Source organism: Plecotus auritus (assembly GCF_963455305.1).
Source record: "Plecotus auritus genome assembly, chromosome: 7".
Lineage (NCBI taxonomy): Eukaryota > Metazoa > Chordata > Mammalia > Chiroptera > Vespertilionidae > Plecotus > Plecotus auritus.
The window spans coordinates 5,423,450-5,442,288 of record NC_137774.1 but is presented as its reverse complement, the minus strand read 5'-3'; the positions used below and the strand labels follow the sequence as shown (position 1 = coordinate 5,442,288).

Here is an 18,839-nt window from a genome sequence, read left to right as displayed (position 1 = left end):
TTAATAAGTGCTGTTTAAGCATGCCTGTCATGAGCATTCGTTTGCCTGGTGGCCTCTGTCCTTTGAGAATAACGACTCTTCCCATCACATGAAGAAGCAGATCGACGGCGGGAGAAGAGAGCTAGCAGCAGAGAAGAGGCTCCATGTGTGCTCGGAAGATGGACCTGTCTCATTCTTTCATTTGGGGGTTCCTTGTTGCCCCGGAATCCTTCAGCTCAACTCCCCTTTGGGTCCATGCTAGTTCCATTTGGGTGCCTATCACTTGCAATTAGAAGTTCAACTCCCAGACCACGTGGCAGAGTGCGTGCTAAAGAGAGCCACTGCAGCTCTAGCCGGTGTGGCTCAGTGGATAGAGTGTCCGCCTGCAGACTGAAGGGTCCCTGGTTCGATTCCGATCAAGGGCACATGCCTGGGATGGGGGCTCAATCCCCAGGAGGGGGGCGTGCAGGAGGCAGCTGATGGATGATTCTCTCCCATCATTGATGTTTCCATCTCTCTCTTTCCCTACCTCTCTGAAATCAATAAAAAAAATGTATTTTTTAAAGAACCTTCTTATTGAGAGAGAGAGGGAGAGCAAGAGTGAGAGAGAGACAGACAGAGAGAGAGAGAGAGAGAGAGAGAGAGAGAGAGAGAGAGGGAGAAAGTGCGCATGCCATGGCAAGTTTTTTTGAGACAGAACAGCAATCGGTGTGCATACGTCCAGCCAATGATACTGCCCTGGCCGGTGAGGGTCAGTTGGTTGGAGCATCACCCCGTACACCAAAAGGCCGAAGGTTCAATTCCAAGTCAGGGCACAGATCTAGGTTTTGGGTTCAGTCGTCGGTCTGGGCGTGTGTGAGAGGCAGCCAATCGAAGTTTCTACTCTCTTTCTCTCCCTCCCTCTCTTCCTCTCTAAAATCAGGTGAGGATTTAAAAAATAAATAAATAAATAAGAGTGCTGCTTAGTGACTATCTTCCAGCTAAAATTCTCTTCGTTTTGGCGGAAGACGTCTCAGTAAACCCAGGCACTCGGGGTTGGGAAGGGATGCCTAGGGGTTACTGGATTCTTAGAGGAACCAGAGAACAAGCAGCATGGTGTGACTGTGCACAGGGAGGGGACCCAGGGCCCCCAAGCCACCCAATGTGACCCCTCAGCCCTCAGCTCCTTGGCATCTACCACGCGGCGAAAAAGCACCCCACCAGGTTCTGAGGAGCCGGTCCCCAGGTTCATGGAGTCAGTGGGAAGAGTCTGGAAGTCTTAAGTCCATGATAATGGGGGGGAGGGGGGGAAGGATGGGGGGAGGGCCTGTCAGAAGTTCAGTGATTGAGTGTCTGTCTCTTTCTTCCTCTCTCCCTCCCTCGCTCGCTCCCTCCCTCCCATCACCCTGCCTCCTGCACAAGGAACTATTGAGAAGGAACAGAACAAACGCTCCCTTATGCGGCTCCCCCAGTGGCTCCGGGTCTGTCCCAGACAGCTGCCTGCAGCACGCAATGGTTACTCATTACCCCGCTCCCCAGGCAGGAAAAGGAGCAAACTTAATAGACCCGAACTAACCCCGGGCTCAAACGCTCCGGCCGTAAATAAATAAACAAGTCAGGTGTACGGGGACTCCACTCGGGATGGGGGGAGGTGGGGGAGGGGAGGCAGTGCAAGCAGCCTGATTGGGGGGGGGGGAACCCAGAGTTTCTAGAAGGGGAGGAGGAGGGGGCGGGGGACGGAGGAAGGAGAACTCCCTCTGGAGCGAGGACAGAGGGGCGTTTGTGCTGCGGGCTTGTCCTCTGCCTGCAGAGTGGACTCGGGTCTCTGCGGGCCACTCACAGGCCCTGCAGAGAAGGCGGACATTGATGGGGAGAGAGAGAGAGAGTCTCACTTCCCCAGCCCCCAGGCCCCAGCCCTCCTAGGCAGGGCTTGCTCCTTGAAAGGATCCGTGGCCACCGTATTTGCTAGTGGTGGGGGCACGGTGACACAGGACGGGAGGCTGCCTCCCTTCTGATCTTCCCAGCCAACACTTGGGCCCACGGCCATCACGAGTCCCATCGGACAGGTGGAAAGGGAGAGGCGGATGCAGGGGGCCGAGGGACTAGGAGGCTAGGCGACGGCTGGCATGAAGACAGGCCCATCTGCAAATTTAAACATAACCCTACGAGGGGTTCTCCACCAGGGGTGAGCTCTCCCCGCCCAGGGGGCACGGGGCAAGGTGGGGAGACTTCCTGGGTTGTCGCAGCTGGGGTGGGGGTGGTGCTGGCCTGTGGTGGGTAGAAGCCGGGATTCTGCTAAACACGCGACGATGTACAGGACGGCCCTCCACGCCAGAGGGATCCAGCCCCAAACGTCGCCATATCCAAGATCTGGGTCGGAACCCAGGCACCGCTAATGCTGCAGATGGCACCAGCCCAGGCTCCATACAGCCCCCAGCCTTCCACGGCGAGGCAGGGAGGAAAATCCTAGACCCACCCAGGCACTGATGCCCTGGCCTCCCTTTGACTGACTCAGAGACAGAGCCCAGACAAGAGGACACCCCCAGGGAGCAGAGGGGCGCGCCCACCGAGCCTGCGTTCCTTGGTCAGGGCCTGAACCTTTCGCAGGCTGCGCGAGTGATTTTGGTACCAAGGGGTGTGGGCACCTATCCCTCCGGCTTGGAATCTCTGCCAACGCTGGCAGGCTGGGGGCATGCAGCCACGGTCCCCAGTCACGGTCCCGAGACCAGGGCAAAGTTTAATGGGCTCTTTCAGGCGTAGAAGATTGCGCTCCCAGAAGGACCTCCTGCAGAGACGGCGCCTGCCCCAGGGGCTGCGGCCACGTGTGCAGTGAGTGGGAGAGCGGCTGTGGCCCCAGGGCTGGTGGCTCTGCACAGCCTGGGCCGTTCCAGGAAGGCCAGCAGCTGCGGGGAGGGGAACCCGCCATCCGGTCGTGGTTCTGCTGCAGTCCTGCCAGTTCCTCAAAGGTACCTGTGGGGTGGGAGAGGGTGAAGTGTGTGCATGTGTGTGACATGGGTGTGTGTGGCATGTGTGCAGTAGGTGTGGTGTGTAAGTGCATTTGTGATGTCTGCATGTACATGTGTGTATGTGATGTGTGTATAAGAGCGTGCAAGCATGTGACATGTGTATGGCAAGCGCATGTGGCATGTATGTGGTAAGTGACATGTATGTGCATGCATAATATCTTGTGTTCATGTGTTGTGTGTGTGATTGTGTAGGTTGTGGCGTGTGTATGGCAAGTGCATGTGGCAGGTGTGACGTGTAATGTATGTGTGTGCATACTAGTACATGCATGTATGTGATGTGTGCATGTGTGTGACATGTGTATGGCCACACTAACTGATTAATGCCACAAGAGGGCCAGAGGTAAGACTGTGCTAAAACATCTCTGATTGGTGGGCACTTTGGGGAGACTGGACACCTGGGCCTAGAGGCTCCAAGAAGAGGCTGAGTCAATTCCAGTCTCTCTACTTGCAGCTCTGTGACCGTGACCGTGACCGTGACCGTGGGCACGGTGTTTAACCTCTGCCGGACTCCTGTCCTCAGCTCTCCAAAGGGACAATGAAAGTACCCCCTGTGGTGACAGGAACGGGTGACCTCAGGGGGAGCACCCCTGCGGGTGCACAGGGGGCAGTTCTTCCTGGAGTCTAGCCTAACTGCCTGCTCCCACCCTTCCTCCCAGGGGACTCAGTCCCTCTGCGCTGACCACCCGGCGTGTCAGGCCTCACACTGCGGCTGTCCCCAGTCCATCCGGCCCAGACGGGCAGGAGCAGGCTAGCCATCACCCGCCTCCCCCTCGAGGACCCGCGGCCTTCCCCGGCGCCCAGCAGACTGTGAAGAAACCTGGCTGGGGCTTCCCCTCCGCTGCAGCTGACGCCAGCCTCCCAGATGCCCCAGGTGCCTGATGACAACGTTATTGCCACAATAAACCACGATGGCCACTATCAACACTCTATCAGCCTCCCTCCTGCCCTTCACCACCGGTTTGTCCAAGCCGCCCCTCCCGCTCCCATTGTTGGCTCTCCGCTAGCTTATCTGCTGCTGGAGACAGAAGTCTCGGGCTTAATTGTGGCAAATTAATTATTGAACTCCACGGCCAGCTCCTCCCCGCTAGGATCACGCCCACTCAAGGCCCGGGCAGAATCCATGGCCATCGTCGCAGACCGCAGGGGGGACCACACTCGGCCCCGCACCCGGAGAGGGACTCGGGGCCACCGAGTGAAACTCCTCCTCCATGGAGCCTCTCCCAACCCTTCCATCCGTCCCCTTCCATCCGTCCGTCCGTCCGTCTGTCTGTGACACTCAGTGAAAGTCGTCTTTATAACAACACTGCTGCATCTCACCTCCTTCCTCGTAAGTCAATAAGCGGTGTCAGGCCACATAGCTCGCCGGCTTATTTCCACGGGACCGCATTAGCCCCGTGCCTGGCTCAGAGCAGGTGCCTCATCAGCGGACTGAACACAGGCCGGCATCCGCTCCAACTCAGTCTAACTTCCCGCGTAACCGCGATGTATACGAACAGCATATGCAACTCCTCCCTTTAACCACCGCTGATCACACCTGGTGTCAGGCGCTGTGTGGAGCACTTCCTCCTAAGAATTCTAGAGGTTGCCATCAATCTCTGCGTTACAGACGAGGAAGGAAACGAAGGCATGAGGAGGTTAAGACCTAAATGAGAGACAAACCAAGACGCACGCGCAGACCGAGCCCACCCACACTCCGGCGCATGACATCCTGCTGCTTCTTGAGCGGAGGCTGCCTGGACCCAGGCGCCGAGCCTCCCACCCTCCTGTGACTCCGGGCCTTCAGGAAAGGCCCTGAGCCGATGCACCCGAGCCGGACGCCAGGCCTGCCCTGACCGCAGACTCACTTGCTGTGTGACCTGGGGTAAGCTGTCTGACATCTCTGGGCCTCAATTTCCCCGTGTATGAATGATTCCTGAATTCCCAGAAATCACTGGGAAGGTGAGCAAGGGAGCCCCCTAGAGGCAGGAGATGCCATTACAGGTTACTTGGCACTTTTCAGGGATTGCTGAGTCACATTAGTGGGGAATGTGACCAAGCTCTGCTAACTGGACGGTACACACACACACACACACACACACACACACACACACACAGGAGAGGGGCAGGGGATGGGGACCCCGGCTGGCACATCAGTTAAGTGGTGAGTGAACTGACTGGGACCGATCGGTGATGACAGGGAAAAGATACCACAAAGCACCTATGATTTCCCCCGCTTCCCTCAGAGAGCCCCAACTCTGAGGGCTGGGACTGCCACTCCCGGACCCCTGTCCTGGATTCTTTCCTCTTCCGAGGGCATCGGGAGGACAAACACCTTCTGATCGGAATGTTTTTCCAAATACTCAGCATCTGGAAGGACCCGTTACAAAGGCCCCCTTTGTGTGGCCGGGAACTGGGCTGGCAATAAAACAGCCCCAGACCCTGCAGAGCCGGGAATGGTGGAGAGGGGGCGTGAGGGAGGGAGGCAGGGAGGTGGGCGGACTAGGCCAGGAGGACGGAGGATGTGCGAGAGCGAGGTCAGCAAGAGATGTGCCCGCTGGTGTAAAACAGTGCATGATGGCCAGCCCTTACCTAGGGCTTCCTCTGTGCAGGGTGGGGGTAGGGGGGGCTGTTCTAAGCGCTTTATCTTTCATGTCTTATTTACATAAAAGAACATCTAAGAGACAGTCAGAGAGAGGGAGACAGGTGTCTGAGAGGATGTGTGGTGTGATACACAGAGAGACCGAATGAAACAGAAGGGTGGTGGAGAGATGGAGGAATCCACACCGCAACCAGGGAACATTTTCACCCCTGGACAGGGCGAGGCGGAGAAATGATCACACTCTCGGAACGTGAAGAGGGGACGGCGGCGGCCCACCTCTATCTCTACCCAGCTCAATTCCCCAGGCCCCCGGCGTCGTGTACTCGGAAGGCAGGCACGGATGCCCTGGCAGAAGCTTCCAGTCCCTTCCTTCCAGCAGGTGGCTGTGCGCGTGTGTGCGCACGCGTGCCCACGGGGGTTACAGGGACCCGTAATAACAGACCAGGGATGCCGTGGTCCTTCCCGCCCAGCCTGCCCTAACCAAGCAACGCTCTGCCGCCAGCCCCCCGGCAGCCCGGAAACACGACGGGAAGCACTCGCCCTGTGTGGGAAGTGCCTGGGAGCCTGGAGGCCGGTGATGCCGAATCCCTACCAGGAATCTGGGAATACAGAGCTTTATCCTGATTCTTCCAAAAAGTATCTGGAAGTCAATTCGGGCAGCTCTTGCAGGATCTCAGAATCTCTTTTTTTAAAAATATATTCTAGCCGAAACCGGTTTGGCTCAGTGGATAGAGCGTCAGCCTGCGGACTGAAAGGTCCCGGGTTCGATTCCGGTCAAGGGCAAGTACCTTGGTTGCGGGCACATCCCCAGTGGGAGGTGTGCAGGAGGCAGCTGATTGATGTTTCTCTCTCATCAATGTTTCTAACTCTCTATCCCTCTCCCTTCCTCTCTGTAAAAAATCAATACAATATATTTAAAAAATATGTATATATATATATTCTATAGATTTTTAGAAAGAGAGAGGAAGGGAGAGGGAGAGAGAGAAAAAAAAACATCAATGATGAGAGAGAATCATTGATCAGCTGCCTCCTGCACGCCCCCTACTGTGGGTCAAGCCTGAGACCTGGGCATATGACCTGACCGGGAATCGAACCGGTGACCTCTTGGTTCATGGGTCGACGCTCAACTGCTGAGCCACACCAGCTGGGTGGATCTCAACATCTTGGGACTAGAAAGAATGTCAGGAATCTGGTCACAAATGGGAAGGGGATGGACCACCTTGGTGGGGCTTATTAAAAGGCAGAGTCCCAGGCCCTGCCCAGTTAGTGAGCACAAGTGGGCGTGGAAATATACGTTTGGTCAGCTCTATGGTGATTTTGTTTTTAACGCACTTCAAGTGTGAGAAGTATTGGTCCAAACCATGGCCCGGCTTCCGGGAGAGCAACACCTACTCACCTGAGATACGTGACTGTTGATTCAATTCTTAAACATCTCCGAAGCTGCCTATTTCTCCTGTTTTTCAGGATTCAGTGAGTCTTTTCCAACTTTCTTTTTTTTTTTTTTTTTTTTTTACATCCAATTTTACCTTTCTAAGCCTCCTTGCTGTTTACCTGTGTTGAGCACAAACCATGTGCTGGGTGAGTTTGACTCATATTTTCTTATTTAACATTCATGACACGCCTTTGAGTTTAGGCACAGGATGGAGGCAGTTAGAGAGTCAGGGAGAACAAGGAGACAGGAGGTCACAGGAAAAGGAGACGGCGGAAGCTGAATTCTTGGTGTGCCCTGGTCATTTTTACAACCGGAGCTTGCAGCGTGTCATCAAAACTCAGAACTGCCACGTTTGGAAAAATAAAATTCCACTCTAGCCTTGCCAGACTCCCTTGCAGCTAGGATCGGCCATATGCATGTTCCTGACCAATGAGATGTTACAGGAAGTTGGCCGAGGTGCTTCTAGGAAATCTTTCGCTTTCCTGACAAAAGGGAAGGATGCACCTGACCCCTCATCTTTCAGCCTTGGATAGTGTATTAGTTTCCAAGGGCCACCACAACCAAATGGCCACAAACCTGGTGGGTTAAAACAACAGACACTAATTCTTTCGTAGCCTGGAGGCCGGAAATCTAAAATCAAGGTCTCAGGAGGGATGCATTTCTCCCCAAGGCTCTAGGGAAGAACGCTTCCTGGCCTCCTTCAGCCTCTGGTGGCTCCTGAAGTTTCTTGCCTTGTGGCAACATCACCCCAATCTCAGCCTCCGTCTTCATTCACACGGCCTTCTGGCTCTACGTGCTCCATTCTGTCTGTTACATGGACACGCTCCTTGGAGCAGGGCCCACTCTAATCCAATCTGACCTCATCTCGATCCTACCTGAGGGACATCTGCAAAGACCCTATAAGGTCACATTTGAGGGTTCTGGGTTGACCTGAATTTTGGGGGAACACCATTTAACTCATTCCAGATAGGAACATAATTCACGGGGCTGCAAGGGATCCATAGTTGAAGAACAGAAGGGCAGAGTATGCTTAATTTCATTAAAAATGTTATCATGTGGTTCGATTTATAAAGCTTTATTTATCTGGTATTTAATAAGAATAAAATTTTAATTTAAAAAAATGACAAAAATGGGTTGGAGCACTTACGGCAACAACGCAGAAGGCATTAGGAAAATGCCCCCTGCTGGGGTGCGTCAGGCTGGGAGATGTGAAATGGTCCCCCCAGGTGCCCACATGGAGCTCAGCCAGGAGGTGCTCTCTCAGCCTTGGCTCAACCATGTCCAAATTTGCCTTCCCTGGTGAGGAGGCCCAGTGCCCCACTGCTCCCCAAGCTAAAAAGGGCAAGTAGTCAGGACAGGACCCCCTTTGCCAACCCTGACGTGATGCGGTTTTCAGGAGCAGAGCGCATGCAGAAGAGCAAGCAAAGTCAGGGCACAGGCTCAGGGGGAAGAAGAGCGACCAGGGCCGCCCCTCTCTGCACATCTGCCTCTCTACGCCGGGCCCTGGGGAACACAGCCAAGATCTTAATCGCCCAGCACCGCTCCGGCACGCCGAGCGTGTGATACACCTGTCTCCACCATCAGGCAAATGAGTGGCTTCACAGGCAGAGGCCTGCCCCGCCAAACAATGCTCCCCTTGTCCCCGCCCAGAGCTGGGGATCAGCAGGGAAGCCAAATCCATCAGCACTCGTCAGGGCCCTTGATACACACAATGCAAGTTATGATCCACATTCTCCAGCCAAGCCCCAGGCTCCGAGCGGGCAGTGCTCGCTGACACGCAAAGTGTCAGTCAACCTCCTCAAACCCAGGGTGGGGACCCGGGGGAGGGGGGCCCTGGGCTCTCATTCCGAAAAGCCAACGTGAGCCAGAGAAGGTGCCCCTGAAACTCTGACACATACTTTCTTAAAACCGGCCCCGAGAGCTGATTTTTTTTAAAAAATCCTTTCTCACATTGGCACCGCGCTCTGCCGGCGACTTGGGCAAACACGACGCGCACGTGTGCAGGGCACGGCCCTGGTTCACGCGGCCGGCCGCTGAGAGGACGGAACCCCGCCTGGGAAGAGGCGGGATGGAAGCAGAAACTCCCAGAGGAGATTTGCTACAAATGCAACACCAACCAAAGAGGCGTGACCCCATCCTCTGCCGCCAGCGAGGTGGCAGGCTCCCCGGGAGTGTGGGGAGTGTGTGTCCTAGGAGACCCCAGAAGCGGTCTCTATGGATGCTGCCATGTTATGTGCATTTCTTTCCTTTTTTAAAAAAAAATATATATATATATATTTTTTATTGATTTCAGAGAGGAAGAGCGAGAGAGAAGCATCAATGATGAGGGAGAATCATGGGTCAGCTGCCTCCTGCACACCCCACACTGGGGATCAAGCCCACACCCCAGGCATGTGCTCTGACTGGGGATCAACCTGTGACCTCCTGGTTCACAGGTTGACCCTCAACTGCTGAACCACACCCACCGGGCAGCATGTGTGTTTCTTAACAAGTCCTGCAAACCACTCCTGGCTGCCCTGTTCTGTCCCGTCAGCCCCCTCCCTTCCCCGCCTCCACTGATAGGACCGCCAGTCACCCAGCACAGACGAGGGGACAGGAGAGAGGAGAAGGTTCAGTTCTGCTGTCCCTCTGGGGTGGGGGCGCTGGCACCCTCTGCCTCGGCCATGGGGACAAGCACATTCAGAGCTGTGATTCCTGCCGATTCAGTCTCCTTCCCTGGATCTCCCTCCCTGTGCTCACCCCACAGGCGTCTTTGTGGGAATGAAATGAGCTAATGAATAAGTTTCGAGAAAAGCACAAATTCCCTTAGTAATGCAGGATATCTGAGCTGAAGAATATCAGGTAAGATGTTATCTTTTTTTTTTCACCGAAGGCCACGGCTCACTTTAAAGGGAAGGAATGAGTTGCGTGCAATATTTAAAGTAAATTACATGATGCCACTTTTTTTTTCTTGGTGTAACAATGTCTTTTCCTTTTTGAGATACGTACTGACCTGTTTATGAATAAAACGATGCTTTTTTTTCCCCAAGAAAATAATGAGGAAGAGGGAGGTGAGAGGGCCAGGTTGGCAGGGGTTGGGGACTGTTGGAACTGGGTGACGTGCGCATGGGGGTTCACACCACCATTCTGGTTACATGAGTGCGGGTCCGAAATCCTCCGTAATAAAAAGTGGAACAGAAATAAACGTCAAGGACCAAAACAGGACCTATGTCTGTCTGCATCGTAATGGCAGCGATCATATCTGGCCTTGCTTTTAGCATAGATCCGGTTTTGTGTTGTTTTTTTTTAAAAAAAAAACCAGACAGTAAAAATGGTGAGTAAGCGCCTGCCGGAGTCAGAGAGCAAACCACTCACCATTTTGGGTAGGATTCCAGGGCAGCTTGCGTGACGCTGACTCCCCGTGAACTTGTACAGGTTTGTCAGGATGGACATCAGGGGACGGAGCCAGTTCCTAAACTCGGGGCACGCTGCGATCAAAACTGTAGGCATGGTTTAAGGGAAGACCGTCACAGAAACTCCTGGACCAGAAGCAGAGCAGGCTGGCTGGCACCAGTCACTCTGAATCCCCAGTCCTCCTAGGTGAAGCGTTTCCAACAAGCCCACGACCATTCTCCTCACAGGAGAATATTATTAACTGGTACGTTGCTCAAGCAAATGCTATCCACTGAGGCTTTTCCTCTTGCTATTTTTTACTTATTTTTTTAAATACATATTTTTATTGATTTCAGAGAGGAAGGGAGAGACAGAAACATCAGTGATGAGAGAGAATCATTGATTGGCTGCCCCCTGCACACCCCTTACTGGGGATCAAACCCACAACCTGGGTGTGCGCCCTTGACTGGAATCGAACCTGGGACCCTTCAGTCCCCAGGCCGACGCTCCATCCAGAGCCAAACCAGCCAAGGCTACTTTAAATTAGCCGAAACCGGTTTGGCTCAGTGGATAGAGCGTCGGCCTGCGGACTGAAAGGTCCCGGGTTCGATTCCGGTCAAGGGCATGTACCTTGGTTGCGGGCACATCCCCAGTGGGAGGTGTGCAGGAGGCAGCTGATCGATGTTTCTCTCTCATCGATGTTTCTAGCTTTCTATCCCTCTCCCTTCCTCTCTGCGAAATATCAATAAAATATATTTTAAAAAATATATTTTAAAATTTGTTTTTATTGACTTCAGAGAGGAAGAGCGAGGGAGAGAAAGATAGAAACATCAGTGATGAGAGAGAATCATTGATTGGCTGCCTCCTGCACGTCCCCTACTGAGGATTGAGCCCACAACCTGGGAATCGAACCGTGATCTCCTGGTTCATAGGTCAACGATCAACCACTGAGCCACACCAGCCAGGCCTGCCCTTACTGTTTTTGTTCTTAGAGATTAGACAGGTAATATCAGAAAGAACCAGTTCGATCCCTAAATCCTAACAGTCCCATCTGAGTGCATGTTATCTTCCCGTCTGCTTGGCAAGGTCTGAGCTCCTTCTCAAATCACGTAAGCACCTGCCGCCCTGGGCTGGCGCCATCCCTCTCGGTACCTACGTGAAGATCAGACTCTACGTGAAGATCAGTGCTGACCAATGCATGGGACATGGGCGACCCAGGAAGTCCGTGGCCCAGCAAAAAGCATCAGGTGTTTATGGGTGATAAACACAGGAGCCAAACAGGTGGGACCAGCCTCCCAGACCAGGAAACGGAGGAGAAAATGGAATCTGAGCTGGTGCTGGGAGGAGCCTGGGCATGGGTGGTGTTGGCAGCCCGGCAGGAAAGGGCGTGTTTCCCAGGGAGCCAGTGCCCTACTTGTCTGCCGCACCTTACCAAACCACAAAGCCCTGCTCGGCGCTCCGCTGCCAAGGCTGATGGCAATCCGCCTTGCTATCGGCGTTGTCATCTCTACGGAGACACGGAGTCAGGGCCGTGTGTCTACGGGGCCTAATCTCATCCTGCCTTTTCCCAAAGCCGTGCTGTCTGGCCCTCCGGGTGCCAACGGTGCCAGCCTGCATCCCCGTTCACTTCCTTCCCCCCTTCTCCCTCAGCTGCCCCTTTGACCTGAACCCAAACCTTCCACCCACTGTCCCCCTTATCTTTCACGGCCGGGAAGTGACTATTCAGGAGGACGGAGCCCATGGAGGCAAAGATCTAACCCTGACCTTCCCTTTAACCTCCATGGCTGCGTCACCCAGCCAGACGGCCGCTGTGTCCGGGGCCTGGACCCACAGGGGCTGAGAGGCGGCTCCGGATGGAGCTGTGAGGACGATGATGGGAAACTGGCATCAGCTTGGAGAAAGAGGATTTTACTTTTCAGCACCTGCCAACCTGATAGGTCTGCCAAGGGTTTTACAGTTGCTAAGGATTCTACATTAAACACACACACACCCCCCTGCATCACCCCTCCTCCCAAACAGACGAAACTTACTGGGTGAGGAGCCAGCTCTCAGGAAGGAGGATGAGATGGCTCCGGAACCTTTTGTTTCCAGAGCGTTATCTATTCTCATCTCCGCCCGACGACCTGAAACATCTCCCTTACATTAAAGGTTGGGTCCCAAAGCCAGAGAGGTAAGCTTGACTTTGACCTACAAGATGTGTGTTGTTGTTTTTCATACACAAGGCAGGCGATTGTACAACTTTTGAATATATATTATAGGTATATTTTTTAAAAAAATTCTTGGGTCCAGCCCGCATGGCTCAGTGGTTGAGCATCAACCTATAAACCAGGAGGACATGGTTCGATTCCCCGTTGGGGCACATGTCCAGGTGGGGGGCTCCATCCCCAGTGTGGGGCATGCAGGAGGCAGCTGATCAATGATTCTCATCATTGATGTTTCTATCTCTCTCTCCTCCCCTCCTCTCTGAAATCAATTAAAAAAATATATTTTTAAAGAGGATGGGAAATAGAAGGGAAGAGGGTGGGACAGACTCTGGGGCGCTGCAGGGCACAGCTCTCATTGGCAGCGGGGGCGGGGCCAGCCTCCCTGTTGCATCCCGCTGGGAGGAGGCGGCTGCAGCCCCCAGGCTGCTCCCCCGCTGGAGCGCAGGGGGGCGGCGTTGTGAGCTGCCTCCTGCAGCGCGCGGACACCTGCCCGCCTCCCCGCTTCTCCCTGCGCTGGCTGCACTGTTAGGATGACCACCTGAAAGGGAATTCACTGCGGAGGACACGGGAAGCTGTGGGGAAGTCTCCCCGCCCTGCGGGTCCAGAGGCGAACTTACCTTAAAGCCCGCCCCTTCCAAAGTACTGAGCCTGAGTTTGTGGGGTTTTTCCCCCCAAAGAGCGCTCCTGAAATCGTTCACTTCACATCCCTAAAGCCGGCCTTGGAGGGACGGCTGGGAGCCCCGGAAAGCCAGGGTCCTTTGGCTGCGTCGGGCGGGCCTGACCTTAGCCAAGGGGGTTACGGAGGATGAGGGGGTAGGATGAGGGGTGCGTCCCTCCGCAGGTGTCCCTTGGGCGCTGCACGTTGCGTGCAAAGCTCAGGGCGCCATTGCGAGTCCCGCCCCGCCGGGCCCCGCCCCTCCTGGGCTCTCAGAGGCTCCCTCCACCCTGGAATGTGCGCAGGCGCAGGCAGTCCGGCCTCACCTGGCCTAGGTACCAGGCCGGCCCCCTCACCTCTCACCCCCCTCCAGCCAGGCAGTGGGGTCACACCTGGGGCCAGGTGGCTGGGCTCAGCATGTGTGGCCAGGGCGGGGTGGGCGAGGTGGGTGGGTTGGGGGAAGACCCACGTGAGAGGGGAGAGTAGGTAAAAATGAGTGGACTCTACACACTTCAAATCTGTGACTGTTACACGTGGTCACACCGCCATGCCAGAGGGGAAAGGAACAGCCCCTGGTCCCATTGCTCCCAGCTTCCACCCACAGTTCTCGGGGGTGGCGGGGTGGCGGGGCGCTGCCTGGGGAAAGCTCTGGGGAGGAGGATGGAGCCAATTTCTGCATCCTGGCCACCTGGGCAGGTAAGACTTCCCGGCCCTCACCTTCCTCCCCCGTCAAGTGGGGTTAATGGCGTGGAAGTTGAGGAGGGTTGAAGGAGGTGGTGAGAGGTGGTCAGTGTGGAGTTCATTTGCATGGGGGTGGAGGGCGCGCCCAGGGCTGCAGTGCTTTGAGGGGTGCGTCTTCAGCATCTGGGGACCAGCACTGGGGGCCATGGCACCCGAACCAAGCTGAGTTTGAGATGTGATGGGGCCATGGTGACCCCAGTCCTCTAGCTTTCTTGGATGGAACCGATTTTCAAGCCTGGCTCCCCTGTGGGTGCTGGGAGCCCCCCCCGCCCGCCCCCCGCCTTCCACGGAGTCCCTTGTCTGAGTCCGCTGGCGTCTGACGGATACTGTAACTCAACCGGGACTCCAACTCGCCTTTGTCCTCTGAGCTCTTTCCTTGGCTTCTGCTGGTGTCAGGCAGGGAAGACGTCAGGACTAATTTTTTATTTTATTTTATTTTTTAAATATATTTTTGTTGATTTTAGAGAGGAAGGGAGAGAGAGAGATAGAAACATCAATGGTGAGAGAGAACCATTGATCGGCTGCCTCCTGCACGCCCCTTACTGGGGATGGAGCCCTCCACCTGGGCATGTGCCCTGACCCCGGGAATGGAACCGTGACTTCCTGGTTCGTAGGTTAATGTGAAACCACTGAGCCACATCGTCGGGCAGCACTGACTTTCTAGTTGGCTCTTCCACTAACCACCCGGGAAAGAGGCGGCGTTGAGAAGGACTGAGCACAGCCCGGATCGTCCACAACAGTATCCCCTTTATTGGCATGAATCACAGTTATGAGGTCTTGTCCATCAGAAAGAAGCATCGTGTAGAAAACTACGTACAAAGACACCAAAACACACACCCCCCAGCCACCAGAGCACATCCTCTCGACCCCTCAGACCCCTGGACGTGTCTTCAGCTTTGATCATCAGGGCTTCGGGAAAACACACATTGATTGGCCCCCGGGAGGCTGGCCTCTGCGCATTCCTTCACCCTCGGAAGCAATCCGACATGTAAACGCAGAGGGCAGGGCAGGCAAGGACAACACGACGCCTGGACGCCGGCCTCCGGGGCCGCCTGCCGTGTTCGCCGGGCTGGGGGGTGGGGGCCCAGGGTCCTGTGGGCTCCTGTGACCCATGAGGACGGCGGCCCCTCGCTGCACCTGAGGCAGCCACGCCCTCACCCCTGTTGGAGACGTTATGTGTATGGAGGAACAGATTGGTTTCTAGTCTAGTTCAAGTCACTGGTTAGGGTCATGTCAGAGTGACGACTAGCTGAAAACTTCCTTTTAAAGGGGAAATGTAAAAATAATCTCTCTTCTTTTCCCCCGTCCTTCCTTTCTGATTCTAAGCGCTCCGGCCGAACTCCAGCAAAGCTTGCCGGGCTTAGGAGTTCTGGGTCAGGTCCCAAGTGACCAAATGGCCAGCAGAAAGGGACTCACCGCAGAGGCCACAGCCTTCCCTGCACTTAAATTAGTGCAAGTGGCTCTGTCCACACGTAAACGAAGGGCTGGAGTTCTGGCGGCTGCGGGTGTCCCGAACCTCTTAGAAAAATGAAGGCTCTAAACTGATCAACAGGAATGTCATGGGGACTTGGAAACCATAGTAACACTGTGCACCCGGAACACAGGTCTCCGACCAAAGCTACAGCTTCTTCTTTTCACGGGGCTCACTGTGTGTCCACGGGGCTCACTGTGTGTCCACGGGGCTCACTGTGTGTCCACGGGGCTCACTGTGTGTCCACGGGGCTCACTGTGTGTCCACAGTTATCGCAATTCCCCGATTCCTTCAATTTCAAAAAGTCAATCTTTGCAAAGAGAGAGAGAGAGAGAGAGAGAGAGACCAGCTGATCTCCCCTCTGTCTGTGCCCCCAGCCCATTCAGGGTCTCCCTCAGGGAGGCCGGGGAAGGTATGTTTCTCCCGGGGCCGCTGGGCCTTGGAGAGGAGGTGGCTCTGTCCGCGATGCTCCAGTCCCAGATCAGGAGGGACAGGGGAGAGGTGTCCCGGCCGCTCTGCTCCGCGCCACCAGGCGCACATCCTTACTAGCAGAGCCTTCTGACTGGGTAGCTTGCTTCCGCAGGTGACCGCGGGGACTTGCCCTGGAGTCTGGTGAGAGCGCCTGGGGGTCCGAGAGCAGAGACTTCCCTGAGCTGCAGTCCCACTCGGAGGCCAACCGGGAGGCCGTGGTCCCACTGACCCCTGGGAATTCCAAAAACAACACCGGTCTCCCGCTCGGAAGAAAAGGACAAACCGTCGTCTGATCAGAATCAGTCGGGGTAAGGAGATGAGAAGGAGAGAAAGCGAACAGGTTCTGACGGGAAGGAGGAGTCCGTGGTCCCGCGGAAGCCAGGCGTGTCCGTGTCCATGTCCGTGTCCGTGTCCTCGCACAGCCTTTCCTGGGGTCGCAGGCAGCTCGGCGCTAGCCCAGGCCCACGTCCAGTGACATCATCACCACAAACCCCAGGATGGAGGCCCAGGACGCCAGCTTCCCGTTCCCACTAGGAGGGAAGGAAAGGAGAAACGTGAGGCCTCGTGCACCCTGGGCGCCCCCCACGCGGGACGCATGGGCTGCAGGGTCCCGCTCCGGCAGAGAACACCCCCACGATGAACGGTGGGAATGACACTGACAACTGACACCGCCCCGGCTCACACCATCGGCCATCGGAGAGACTCCTGTCCGCAACCACGGGACCGTTATGCCCACGTTACTGGCGGGGAAACTGAGGCACGGGGACGTTAGAGAACGGCACCTGTCGCAGCTCTGGAATCCATGCTCGAGTGATGCATGGTGGCCAGGAAGCTCCTGGAGCTCTTACGTAATCTGACCGTAAACTACCTCCAACCCATCCCGCCATGAAAACCAAGATGCAACAAAAAGAGGAAGCCCCTGACGCCTGGTCTGTAGCCAGACAGTGAGGCCATGGATGCCCACCTCCCTCCTCGCTCCAGGCCCGGGAACATCTATAGAAGGTGGGAGGAAGGGAGGGAGAGAGAGACACAGGGAGGGAGGGAGGGAGGGAGGGAGGGAGGGAGGGAGGGAGGGAGGGAGGGAGAGACATAGATGGGGAGGGAGGGGAGGGAGGGGGGAGGGAGGGAGAGACATAGATGGGGAGGGGGGGAGGGAGGGAGACACAGGGAGGGAGGGAGGGAGAGACATAGGGAGGGAGGGAGGGAGGGAGGGAGAGACATACATGGGGAGGGAGGGGGGAGGGAGGGAGGGAGGGAGACATAGGGAGGGAGGGAGGGAGAGACATAGACAGGGAGGGAGGGAGACACAGGGAGGGAGGGAGGGAGAGACATAGATGGGGAGGGAGGGAGGGAGGGAGAGACATAGATGGGGAGGGAGGGAGGGAGGGAGGGAGGGAGGAAAAGGGAAGAGGATGAGACGGAGGGAAGGAGAGAGGGATGGAGAATATTAAAAAATAACAGTCTGTTTCATTGCGGGGGGGGCGGGGGGTCAGGGTGTGCATGCCACTGCCTGATACTCATACGCCCTGTTCTCTCTCCATCCGCCTGCCCGTTACTCCTCTTTCTTTCAGGGTCAGACAGCACGGCTGGGAGGGGCTGAGGAGGATCTTAGAAGGGACAGGAAGGGGTGGAAATAAAGAAAGGAGGCTGGGTCCGTTCTGGACAGGGACAGGAACAGGGACAGGGGCAGGGACAGGGACAGGAGCAGGGGCAGGAGCAGGGACAGGAGCAGGGACAGGAGCAGGGGCAGGGATAGGAGCAGGGACAGGAGCAGGGACAGGAGCAGGAGCAGGGACAGGAGCAGGAGCAGGAACAGGGACAGGGACAGGAGCAGGGATAGGAGCAGGGACAGGGACAGGGACAGGAGCAGGGGTAGGAGCAGGGACAGGGACAGGAGCAGGAGCAGGAGCAGGGATGGGGCAAGGACAGGAGCAGGGTAGGAGCAGGGACCGATGGGTGAGGGGCAGCTCTCCCACCTGATCTGCGCCTCGGGGATGATGTCGTCCATGACCACGTAGACCATGGCGCCAGCAGCGAAGGCCAGAGCGTAGGGCAGGAGGGGCTCGGCCAGAACCACGGCAAAGGCCCCAAAGAGCCCGGCCAGGGGCTCCACCATGCCGCTCAGCTGCCCGTACCTGAGGGAGAACAGACACGCACCAGTGGGCACGCGTGGCTATGCACAGAGGTCCTGCCAGGTCCTCGGCGTTTTACCAGAAGCACCTGATTCGCTTCCAGGTCAGAGGGGTCGCCTGGCAGAAAGGCCCTGAGCTCTGCAGTGGCCATGACCCCGGCCTGGGACTGGGACGCTGGGGTGCACTCACCAGAAGGCCCTCCAGGTAGAGAAGCCAGCCCCTCGCAAGGGGAGGCTGACCGCCAGACCCTCTGGGAAGTTCTGGATCCCGATGCCGATGGCCAAGTTCCTGAAAGACCAAGAAGACCCATGAAGGGGGCGTCTGGGACCACACACCCCGCAGGCGGGGCCCCTGGTCTGGGCCCAGGGCATCCTCCGGTGTCAGCAGCCCAGGTGAGAGCTGGGGCCGCGGAGGAAGGAGGAAGGTTAGGGCCCGGGGTCGGAGGGGGGCACAGGAGCGGGAGGGGTGTCATGGATACGCCACCCCTCCCTGCTGCCCGGGTGTTAGGATGGCCCCCGTTCCGCCACGTAACTGTACATACAGCCCTGCCCAGATCATCCACCTTTCCCAGCTCGGGTCCTCGTCTGTCACGTGGAAGGAGCCACCTGGGGCCACAGCATTTCCCGTGATGGTCGCTGTGACCCAGTGGCCTGATGGAGGCCTCTGGGGTTCCCAGCACCTGGGAGGTGCCAGCACGCTTAGGTTCCTTCCCCTTAGGGCGTGGGGATGGATACGTCACATTTTATCGAGAAGCCACTTCAGAAGTGGGACAAGGGAGTCCCGATGCAGAATCGAACAG

General features: G+C 56.3%; 1 protein-coding gene across 8 annotated transcripts in view; it reads right to left on the bottom strand.

Moving 5' to 3' along the window:
• SLC39A11 (solute carrier family 39 member 11) overlaps positions 1-18,839 on the bottom strand; it is a 463,057-nt gene that overhangs the window by 210,001 nt on the left and 234,217 nt on the right. For 5 of the 8 annotated variants that reach the window (XM_080678282.1, XM_080678278.1, XM_080678283.1 and 2 more), the window contains 3 exons: positions 18,230-18,328; positions 17,885-18,043; positions 14,695-16,438 (listed from right to left, as the gene is read on the bottom strand). The exons of the other annotated variants lie outside the window; for them this stretch is intronic. In XM_080678282.1, the coding sequence (XP_080534408.1) occupies positions 16,360-16,438; positions 17,885-18,043; positions 18,230-18,328 (337 nt within the window). In that variant the 3' untranslated portion in view covers positions 14,695-16,359. Of the gene's footprint in view, positions 1-14,694; positions 16,439-17,884; positions 18,044-18,229; positions 18,329-18,839 lie in introns of those variants that run through there. 8 annotated transcript variants of the gene reach the window in all.